Source organism: Lycorma delicatula, chromosome 4, assembly GCF_047948215.1.
Source record: "Lycorma delicatula isolate Av1 chromosome 4, ASM4794821v1, whole genome shotgun sequence".
NCBI lineage: Eukaryota > Metazoa > Arthropoda > Insecta > Hemiptera > Fulgoridae > Lycorma > Lycorma delicatula.
Window position 1 is genome coordinate 58,050,241 of NC_134458.1, and position 12,867 is coordinate 58,063,107.

Genomic DNA, 12,867 nt, shown 5'->3' on the forward strand with positions numbered 1-12,867 from the left:
CAACATGAAATCATCAATTGAGCAATAATATACACGATATGGAAATGGAAATAAACAGTCAACTATTTATTTTTGTTAATATATAAAATAAATGAAAAAATGGGAAGATAGGTTTGATACTGCTTAAGAATAACCATTCTTTAGACCTCTTTTTAGTAAATTAAGATGTGGATAATTTTGAAAAGACCGACTTTCAACTTCTAGATAACGATAAAACAGTTTCACCATTTAATACATGTTGTGCAAAAACTATATATACATATATACATACACACATATAATATACTATACGTATGTATATATAAAAATTAAACTATTAAAACTATACAATAAATGAAGATTTTTAAGATGAGCTCATTACTGAATTCATCAGACATATTAAAAAATAATGTTAACTTAAAACACATTACTTATCATCATTTTAATCATAATCAACAAACTTTTTATATCAGTCACTCATCACCGGATAACAAATATATGCAAAACAAATAAAATAAAATTTATTAGTTTCCAAAACCATTAAACAGCTTGTATAGAAAGTGAACACTTCAATAACTGTTTTTTATTTTTTTATTTTTTTTTTATTTACGTACTTTTAATATTACGGTTAAAACAGAAAATGTTTAACCATTTTCACAGAAAATTTATTTACAATGTTCATAATAATCCTCTAAAACTGTCTACTACACACGGATTAAATTCGTTATGAGGAAGGAATAACGAGTCCAAAGTACTTGACAGGCTCAGTTCATATATATATGTATATATGTACATATTATCATCAAAATATATCTACCGTACAAGTTATTTGCTACAAGTATTTACACTTGCTTTACTTTTCATGTTGTTTTTTTTGTAGTTGTTTTTTTTTTTTGTTTTTTGTTTTTTATAATAACATCTAACTATACACATATCACTGAAAATCACTTTTTGACACATTCTGCATCTTAAATACTAAAAATTATTTACAGTTACAGTCAGTAAAGCATCCTTAAGACAAACATTAGTTTACATATGACAACTTAGAAAATAATTTAAATAATAATGATATTACAAACATATGAAGATCACAACTGTTTGTTCTGTGACCAGTAGCACAAGATTTTTTTTTAAACTAAATTAAATTATATTCTATAAAAAAATAACACACTTTTGAATAAGTTTCTTTTTTAAGCTACACCTTATACATCCTAATCAACATTAATAATAATAATACAATATATTAACATAAAACTTATATTAGGGTATTCAGTAGGTAGTAAAATATTTAAAAGCAAAAAATAATAAACTCTACTTCACTTTTTTAATAGTAAAGGTATAAAGTAATAAATAATAGTCAAAATTATAAGTAGATAATTATTGTAACGAAATTGAAAAAGTTAATTTTCTTCTTTTGAAAAAATAGAATACTGTACAAGGTAAGAAATACAGATCAATAAAAAGAAAAAAATAATAAGATTCTTTGTTTACGGATTCGTTCTTCATTAACAAAAAATATAGTAGTTTCCGACTTTTACCGAATACCCAGAATAATTAATTTAATAAAATTAAAAAACTGATTGTAAGAACAATATTTGAATTAAAAATAATAACAATCGCTCATAATGTATAACAGAAGAGTTTACAGCCTTTACAATTTCATTTACTAATTTTATAGACACATTCACACATTATTTTTCTACAACAGATGTAATTTTTAAGAACCAAAAAATTTTATTATAAAAAAAAAGGTAATAAATGATTATAAGATATGAGTACATAAAATAATATTAGAATATATTATACATATCCTTCTCTATACATTAAAAGTAAAATTATAAAATTTCAATAAAACAATTAGTTAAATGTTAGCTGATTTCATACAAGTATACAATAACAAACATTATTAAAATATTTTGTTTCAAAAACTGCTCAAAAGTTTTAAATCCTCAAGAGAAAAATGATTAAACACATTTATGAAGGATCATTAACATGTACTTAATGTTACATAATTACACTGATGGTGAAACATATTACTGTTGTTATATGCGTAATTATATTTTTAATGATACTAAACCATAGGCCTACAAAATATCAAATACTGAAATTGTAATTAACTACCGAAACAAAATTGATATTTAATAGAGCAGAGCGATCGGCAGATTAAAATTAGTAATGTCTGATAACCACAAATGCAACAGTCAAGACGATTTACTTTTAACATGTTGAATACATATAAATTGAAGTATACAAGAAAGAAAACTATGGAGTTTTTAACAACATACAATTAATAATAATTATAACAATACATCTGATTTAGATTCCCAAGGTTTGTAACGCTACTAGTATGGCATTCATAAATTGAATCTACATTATGATTTACAGAGGGAAGGGAGTGTGTAAAAAAGACATGCACTAGTTATACTACACAGTATAGAGGTTTGAACTAAGAGAAAAAATGTAATAACTTTTGCATTTAATAGAAAATTAAGTTTATGATTCCCAATTGTTATTAGAACTGTATACATAAATTTATAAAATCCTATCTTATATTTTAAAAGAAATATTTTTTTAAAAATAAAATAATTTTTAGTAATGTTGCAATTCACTTAAGATAATTCAATCGTTCATAAATATTAATTATTTAACGCAAAAACTCTGTCCCCTCTACGATGTGATTTTCATGTACATTATAACAAATACAAAATGTATTTTATCGACATATAAACTATCACGGATTTAAAAAAAAACTATTTCACAAAAAATAGTAAAAAAGAATATTCCTTGGATTTAAACATTTAACAATGAATAATTTCTGAGGTGCTTTTATAACTCCTTAGTTGAATTTAATCGCTTAACTTCAAAACACAACTACAACATGAAAACAACGAACAATTGCTGCTGCATGTATCAGCTAATCACTTTTTATGTATCGTAAAAAAGCATGTAAGCATAAAGCATGTATATATATAATAGCATAAAGCTAATCAGCATGTATCACAAAAAAGTCACTTTTTTTTCGTGATTATCAAATAAAAACGTTGATAACAATCATTAGTCCAAACATCCACATCAAATGTTAATAAAAATTTAAGTAAAATCTTGTTTAAAACATTACCCTAGAAAAAAAATCTCAAATGCTGCTGCTAATGATAGTATTTTTTATCATTTATTTTCTGATTTAAAATAAACCTGTGCACAGTTACAGCAGAATGCCAATAGAAACCTACATCTATAATATTTCTATGAACCGAATAGTATATTTCTAGCAATACATACTGCTATATTATGTATTTTCTACCCTATTGTATGAAGGTGAAGATTAAACAACTAAGAAAACTAACAAAAAAAAAAAAATGAAGCTTTTAAAATGCAGTCCAACCAGGAATTGTTTAAAAATCTTCAATCAATAGTTACCAACACTGAAGTTCTACAAAACTCTGTAAAAAACTTGAAATGCTAAAAATAATTAAAAGAACATAGATTGGAATGTTGAGGCATATTATGTATGAAAGAGAAAAATTGTTCACAGCTGAAGAATAGAAGAGTGATAAAATGCGAAAGTAATGTTTGACATCAAGAAATTTCCTGATTATACAACTTGTAGAAACAAGACTGCAACAACTTAAATAAACATTTAAATCTATGAACGAGATGAAAATTACAATGTTTATATTCAATCTCCAGTAAGGGCACATTAAGAAAAATACTGCTCAACAAAAAATTCCAATAAAACATCTTTTCATATAGATATATTAAAACAAAATCATCTAATTTATAAAACACACTGTATTCTAATTTTTTCAATCAACTGCAAACTTTAAAAATGGAATTTATTCTGTACTTAACCGAATTTATAAAACATTCCAACACATTATATTTATAAAATATATAACCTATTTATAAAAGTAAATTGACTGTTCAATTTTTTGCATGTACAAGATTACCATGAAAGGTGCAAAAAGGTGTTAGACCTTTCTCAAACATTCAGTTCTATTTATGTAATATACTTATCAAAAAATATAGTGATCAAAGAAGATACAATGTAACATTACTATTTTGTCTATACAAAACACAACACATTTTCATTTCTGCTTTCTCGTATATGCCGTACGAAATGTAAATGTTTTCATCATGTTTGTATACTACTCATGGTCAGTGTTTGTATTAAAATGAATACTTACTAAATAACTGAAGCAAATAATTTAATAAAATCAGTTGTAATATCCAAAAATATAAAATAGCAGATTTTTGGGAGTTAATTGGATATGTTAAAAATGTTTATTACATTACATGAAAATGTTTGATTTTCTTTAATTTAAATGAAAAACAATTTAGTGCCATAGGCCAGGTTTCCCCATTTACAAACACAAAAAAATTTATAATTGTATTTATTTTTTTAAAAATGCTTCATATAAGAAATTATCACTTAAAAAAATAATATTTTTTAAAGCAAATCCTCATGAAATACAATTATTTATTTATTATTAATTTAAAACTAGTTTAATAATAATTTTAATTACTTTTTTAATATTTATTTATTTTTTATTAATCTAATTGTTTTATCAATTTCCAGTCTAAGAAATTGAAAGAAATGTTTACTGCAGAAACTGGACAAGTACTTATTGTATGAAAAATACTTATTTATAATGTTAGAAAATTCATTTAATCTTTTTTTCATTCACTACTTATTGCCAACAACCAAAACCTTTATATTTTAGATACCAAATATAATGCTTTTATTCATTAAAGGGTTAAAAAAATAATTTCTACCTTGTTTTCATCATGTCTAAAATTATTTTTTTACTTATTCAACAAAACTAATTACTGAATTTTTTTAATAAACTCAAACACTATAAATTAAAGACTAAGTTTCTGTATTTAAAAATGCCCTAATGCTTAAAATTTTTTAACTTTATTATTGCAATTATCAGGAATTAAACTAACAGAAATCTATTACTAAACGAGAATAAAAATTTTGCTAAATAATGCTGGCTTCTATATTTTTCCTTATAATCACCTCCCCAAAAAAAAGTTATCTAATCCTGCCAAATCTAATATAAATCACCAGAAAAATAATAAGGCAAATACATAATTTTTTTAAAGACAGTTTTCTCACATATTACTACAGTTGCCTATCTTCAATGCAAGTGTGAAAAATGGAGAGGGGTAGTAATCATAATAACATAACAGAGCAAATATTTTTGTTGCCTTGATTTAGATAAAAGTTCATCAAATATAAAATTAAAAATAAATTTAGATGGTAAAAAATCATATAATATTACAAATGAATAAAATATATAATAATGTTTGATAAGGCCAGCTAATGAAAAATGACAATAGCATTCATTTAAAAATGCTGAATGAATAAATTACTTTACTTCCTTACCTAATGATGGATAGAAAAAAATATGAAATCGATATGTACTGATATATACTTGCCAGCTCTTGAAAGCAGAATAAAAAAAATTTGTTGATCTTCAACCAGAAAGAATAAAAACTAAGATTTTTAATAATAAATCAATTTTAAACGATGCTAAATTACTGAATATTTTGTACATGAACAATGACAGAACATTATAAATCTTACACAATAGTTCAACCCTTATAATGGTACTAATATGGTAATTAGGCCACTACACTAATTGAACACACAGAAAATGTTGTACGATATCTTATAATACAAGAGTAAAATCCCAATTCACATCTGTAACAAGAAATTAGCAATTGTTAAAAACATACTTCAAAGTACAGAACGACCCCACTATTACGTGGTTAAAAAAACTGTGGATTCGGTTACAACATGGGTAAGATGTCCCCTGAAAAAGTATAAATGTCACTATGTATAAAAATTTTGAAGTTTTCAATACTGTAAATATACATAAACATATCTTTTTCAACTTCCTATAAGTACAGTTTAGTAATAAATTGTAAAAAATAATTACACTAGCACATTTAGCTCTGTCAAACTACTGTATAGGTATTGCACTATATAAACAGGATGACAGAAATAGAAAGTAATGATATCATAAAGTTAAATTGCTTAACTTCCCCTTTTTCCTTACCAGCACTTCCTTTTTAAATTACGTTAACATACCGCACTATACATTTTATTAGAAATTACAATAATAACTAGATTAGAGATACAGTACTGTGCAATTCTGCATTTAAATCGATTTTATTTTATTAAAAATGTTTGATGAATGACTCACATCTGGTAGACGTTCTAGTACAGTATAGTATATAGTGCTATTACAGCATTCTAGTATAGTAAAGCATAGTGTTATTGTATAAAATGTGTTTTAGTTAAGTACCATACGTATAAAATGTATGAAGAAAAACAATTTGTAAATGAAATTTAGCCACAAATATAGTAAGTACAGTTCATTCAGTACTCGTTAATTTATTGTATTATTCAACATTTTTATGTTGATAATATTATTTGTAGAGCTGTATCTTTCAGTAATAATAAATATTTTAACTGCTATAATAAAATTTTAACCCAATGGGCACTGACTTTTATCGTTTCTCACCTCTTTGAAATAATACAGTTAGCCTATAATGTAGGTATAACCGATGTCCCCGTTTGGCCACATTGTAGCGGGGCTGTACTGTAAAGGTTCACATTTCCCAGAAATCTTAAGGAAAATCTAGCAAGTTGTAAACATACCATAAAATTTTTAGAATCAACTAATTAAACTTATGTAGACTACAAAGAATTACAAATTCAAATTAAAGAGTAATTTCACACAACTTCAGTGATTGCAACAAAAATGTGCTCTGAAATTTCAGGAATGATTAATACAGAATGAACTTATGTAGCTGAACATCTGTAATACTGTATCTTCATAAAAAAAAACATAAACACTATATATATATATATATATATTTTTTTTTTAATGTAATCATAAGGAAAAATATAATGAATTTTATTTATGAACAACTACACTTAAATAAAGTAATCTCTTCATCAAAACTATTCAAATATTTTCTAAAAAAAAAAATCATAAACATTTAATCATAACAACATATATCATGATTACATCCACATATTTTTCAGATAAACTAATACATAAAAGATATGAAATACACTACAAAAAATAACTAGTTACAAACATATAAAAAAAACTAAATAAAATAATAAAATAAATCAGCAAGATGAAATAAACCTTCACTACTACAATAATCATTTTATACCAACAAAATAAAGCCATTCGAATAGTTTCTTAGTGATATTTCACCATCAGCATTGCCTAAACATTTATACAGGACCAAAGAAATTTTATTTTCACAGAATATAAAAGACAAATTGAATCAGATTACAATTGTTTTTATAATATTCATCACATTATCATAATACACAGCTTTATAATAAATTGTGTATAACACCTATTTTTTTAAGACATCAACTCATACATTTAATGTTTAAATTAGAAATTCAACACAAAACATATTACATAAATAATACATTAATGCATATACCATATATAAATATGTTTAAAAAAAACACAATTTAATTGTTTAAGAATGTACCATATATTTTGAAAAAGTCACTTATTAGGAAAATTAATATACCATTTGAGCAGTCATTTCAGTATTTAATAAACCGCTGAAAGTTCAAAAACACTTTTCCTAATTATCATACAAAACAAAACAACTTTTTTAAAAATAATCATAAACATATATTTTATTTTTATTAATGAAAGAATCTAAAAAAAAAATTTTACTTTATCTCAGAATGGGCAATGATATTATAAACAACAGTTATACTAAAAAGTGAAATTTAAAATTATTTTTACCATATAAACAGTAATAAAACATCTTATCAGCATTATCGGTAATAAATTGTGTAGGCCTCATTTGTTTTTGAGCAATGGTTTTTTAATTATGGTGGAAAGTGGGAAGAAAATTTCAAATAAAATAAAAATAATACAACATAATAACAGTAATAATAACAAGTTTACACAGAAGTATATAATTCAACATATTGACATTATGTACTCTATATGTTATCTAAATACATGAGTCAAGATAATTACAAATAATAATAATAATTGCAACAAAAGAGATATCAAATGTTATGTATTAAATAACAAAGTTCTTAAAACATCAAATTAAAATATTAACGACTTTTTTGAAAAAAAAAAAGAAGAAGTTATTGCACAAGAAATAAACAGTTCTGAAAAAATTAGGACATATAGGAAAAATAATAATGTTCCACATTATAAATCATAATATACACTTAAATGCCATCAGTTCACCTGTGAGTGTCCATAAGCGAAAACCAACTGTTCCAACCATTCAAAAATTTAGTAAAATCTAATAAACAAATTGACCACTAATCCTCATCTGAAAGCGGTTCATACTGAGCTGACAGAAGGGGTGCAGGCTCAGGAGGTGTAGTATCAGAAGTAGGAGGTTGTGATGGTGGGGCTGTGGACTGTTTCGATGGAGCCGGTACACTAACCGGAGTAGCACCACCAGCTGTATTCAAGCTGAGCGCTGAGAAAGGATACGTGTAAGTATTAGATGTTGTTATATAAGATGGAGCGGGAGGTGGAGGTTGTTGTGGTGGTTGTGATACCTGAACCACTTGTCCACTATCTTCACCTTCATCAATCACCATCTCTCCTCCTCCTGGGCTGTCACCCCCACCACTTTTCCCTCCTCCACCACCTTCCTCTTCAGAAGTCCGCATTACCTCAGCGATACGATTCTTTACATAATCTAACGGTGAAAGTGACACTGGTTCTGAATAATAACGTGAGCGAGATGATGGAGAAAGCTGGCCGGCAATTCGAACAATATTTCTATCTTCACTTTTTTCTCTTGCTTGTGCATGAGCCTGAGCTTGATCGACCAATTCCTTTTGCTGTAATGCACGCCTCAATTTCCAAGCTTGTGGTTCAAATCCCTGGTAAGAATGCTGATGACGTACCGTGAAGTCTTTGCTGATTACTGAATCAATTGTATCATTGAGAGTAACAACTCCTTGTTTACTACCATCTGGACTACTGCTGACTCCAGTTCCTGAACCAACTGGCTTTAATGGAGACACTTTTCCATTAGCTTCTGACCCATCTCTATGAAAACCCTGCAGAAAAATTTTTTTTTTAATGATACATATAAACATATACATATTTTTACATAAAAATTTCATATTTTTCATAAAAAAAGATTTATTATATACAATGTATTTAATATATGCACTGTGGCATCACATTAAACTTTCTATAACAAGGCAAAATGTCTTATCACTTAAAAAGAAAGGAAATAACTTTTTATTCCTTCATTAAATATCTATAACTCTACAGAATAGTATCATCAGGTAGCCAATGTAAGCACAGAATTTATTGAAGCACTAAGCAAGAGCCTAAAATTACATGCACAAAAAGTGTAAAGGTCCAAAGCAACAAAGTGATCTGATTTATTTGAATGCATATTACAGAAATCTCAAAATCAAAAGCATAATTTAGTAAATTCTGGGTAATGCAGACCTTTATGCTCTACATAATCCCCAAGTGAAATCCATTTTTGTTCAAAATTTATTTTACAGGTTATAATATATCTTTAAGCATAATTATTGTTTAACAGTCATTTAATTCAAATAAAATTGTTTTGTTTCAATGAAAATTTCTTGGAATACTGTCCTCTAGACAATTAATAAATTCTAGTGTTTCTAAAATCTAAAATCTAGTTGATTTTTTTTATTTTATAAAAGTATGACTTCAGACAAATTCATAATCCGCAATAGATGGGTGTATAATGAACTGAAATTCATTGGACAACTTTATTTTGTTTTTTATTCATAAGAATCCCTTTTGGCACACTGGAAGGCGGAGGTAGATTTCATCAATGCTAAGTAGGGGATAAAAAAGATTTCCATCTTAAAGTTAAGAAAAAGTTCAAATTTACTCAATATGACAATGGCGGCATGTGAAAAAAATTTTTACATGTTTAGCATACAAGCCCCATCTTCTTACAATTCCGCAACATTTTGGTCATCCCTTGCAGTAAGGGTTGGTCATATCAAAAATTGTTTCAGACAAAAGTTTTAGGAAATGTTTAGAGGACTAATGACCACTTTAAACTGATTTGATATTGTTCCTATTATGGGAGGTATGATTTTTTCTTCAAAACCCCATTTTTTCCACTCCATCAGCCAATATTTGATGATATCAGAAAACTTTATTTACATAAGTTTTAGGCTCTTATCCAAAGAATAGTAGGAACTTTAAACGAATTCAATATTTTACTTAATAAGAAAGTTATAACAATATTTTGTTTTTTTTTCAAAAAAAGCCCCCCCCCCCATTTACAGCTCCATGGTCTGATTTTGGCCATTAACAAATTCAACCAAGATTTATTTTTAAGGAACAATTTGAAAGTGATTGGCGCAAAATTACAGCAGTTATTGTATGTACAAGAAAGTGAAATATATATGTATAAATAAACTTTTGAGCTGACGGCGGTTTTGGGGTCTGGGGGATGTGAAACACGAAGATATGTCAAAATTTTCTAGAACTCAAATCATGGTACCCATTACAATAGATAGCTTTCTTAGGAAATCTACCTAAAAAATCATACCTCTGCTCTAAAAAAAATAGAACATTAATAAAAACTTATTTTCTTAAATAAGATTACTATCAAATCTTTCCCCCATAGATACCTGCTGTTGAATCAGTTTTCTTAACAAAGTGAGAGATGCTGGTATAAAGAGGATATTAACAGATAATGCCCCATCACCAGGATTGTAAGCAGAAGCAAATCTCTTAATTTCAAACAGTCTTAAGTTCAAATACAGCCCTATATATTTTTAAAATGCTCCTTTATCTATCATATTAATTACAGAGATCTGTTATTTTTCTTGCGTAAATTGCTATACCTGAAAAAGTTACAAAAATGAATAAATAAAAAAAAACTGAGACTGCTTTCAACAGGAAATTTTGATAGTCAGCTCAGCAAATAGAAGTTAACTGCACTTTCAATTATAGCAAGCATATTGTTATTGAAATGACAAATAATCCTAGATATCCACAATAAAATTTAGATTTAACTTTTGAAAAAATAAAATTTAAAACATTTATCTTTTTAAATACGTGAATATGTGGTTGTGCAAAACATTTTTCAAAGTTTTTATACACCTATATATTATGCCATTAATGTTAATGTCCATAATTGGTAGTTAGGAACCCTTTTAGTATCAGGTAAATTAGTATTAAAGCTGTGTTATACTTATTCATTTAACAAGTTGTTTCTATCAAATTTAGTGTGATACTTTAATGAAAAATGTTCCAGAAGCACATTTTAATAAATTTAAAAAGTGAATTGGAAAGTCGAAAGAAGATAAAATCAAACAATCTTTTAATGTAGACCAACAAATAATTACAAATTTCAATTCTAAAAGCAATATTCTTTTTTGGTTTTTTGATGCCCTTTATCATTCTTTTCTTAACAAATATGACCACAAACACTCCTCAATAGCAACAAAGAATTTATAAAACCTGATGATTTGTAAAAATGATATTGTCAGTTTAAATAAAAGGACAACATCAAGAGCTGAAAAAAGATTAACGAAATATTAATCACAGTTCCATTCCTACTGAACTCAGAAGGTGCATTTTGTTCACTCCTCCAAAGGGTTTGTAACTCCTTAAGACATCTATTAAAACTAAAACTTTATAGAATATACACTATGTACACCAAGTGAAAGGAAACATTCTGAATTATTACATACTGACTATTTTTTAATACAGGAGTATATTGTTAACATTACTCAATTACTATGCTGTTTCAATAAATATACACAATTAAATACCTAAAATAAATTTTGTCTTCTAATACAAAATCACACCATTTCACATAAAGGCTGAGAAAATACAATCGATTATAATTAACTGTATATCATAACTACACAACTTGTATAATTTGATGATTCATAGCTTCAAAAACTGATTAATAATGATAATTTAATACAGAATGATATTTATGCAATAAACTTCTTAAATTCTTACTTGGAATAGTCTATCTCCAGGTCTTGTAGGTTGATGTTGAGGTGTATTAGCTGGGTTTACACCACCACCGCCACCACCTTCAGCACTCTGATTGATTTGATGAGTTATAATAGCATCTATCAAGCTTGCTGCAGTCAATGTTGAACTTTCATTCTGACCTTGGTTTTGGCCACCTCTCATGCCCGGAGGCCTATTTTCTCGCATACTGCAAAACACAACAATTTCTATTTTTGTTTCATAATAAAAAAAGAAAAATTAAAATAGACACAGATATTATAAAACAAAAAACATGCATACTACCAAAAAATTTGTTATTTTTTGGAAGATAAAAAAAATTTCCTGATAATTTTAAAAAGAAAAAAGTACAGCCTTTCACTAACACACCACTTTTACCTTTTATGCAATTCTCAATTTATGTAAACACTAAAATTCACATAATCAGTATGTAATCTCAGTTGATTATATCAGCTTACAATCCTGATGACTGATTACATCATCAGCTTTTAAACAAGACGTCAGTACTGATAACTTAGTTGAAAAAATATTCAAAAAATACAATTTTTTTTTTTTTTTTTACTCAATGAAAATGTATTCTACATAAAGTTCTTCACGGAAAAAATGAATGCCAAAAAAAATGATAAATAAAAACTAATTACGTAAGTTTTGTTTTTAATTTTGAAATGGGCTTCCATTACTCTTGACAAAATATTTTTTTAATTCACTCCCTCAGGATGCATTATAGCAGAGAATTCTAAAAGATAAGATTTAACCCACAAAAAACCTCTACAAAATGTTTTGAAATTTTGTATGCAAAATTTCCTCTGAGCTAGAAAGACTTATTTTGAGCAGGCAAAAGGAATTGAGATATTTGTAA

The 12,867-nt window shown here is 26.6% G+C and overlaps 1 protein-coding gene across 3 annotated transcripts in view; it reads right to left on the reverse strand.

Moving 5' to 3' along the window:
* Positions 1-593: 593 nt before the first annotated feature.
* Positions 594-12,867, reverse strand: part of Smr (nuclear receptor corepressor smrter) — a 336,086-nt gene continuing 323,812 nt past the window's right edge. For all 3 annotated transcript variants that reach the window (XM_075363021.1, XM_075363020.1, XM_075363022.1), the window contains 2 exons: positions 11,994-12,198; positions 594-9,073 (listed from right to left, as the gene is read on the reverse strand). In XM_075363021.1, the coding sequence (XP_075219136.1) occupies positions 8,318-9,073; positions 11,994-12,198 (961 nt within the window). In that variant the 3' untranslated portion in view covers positions 594-8,317. The remainder of the gene's footprint in view (positions 9,074-11,993; positions 12,199-12,867) is intronic.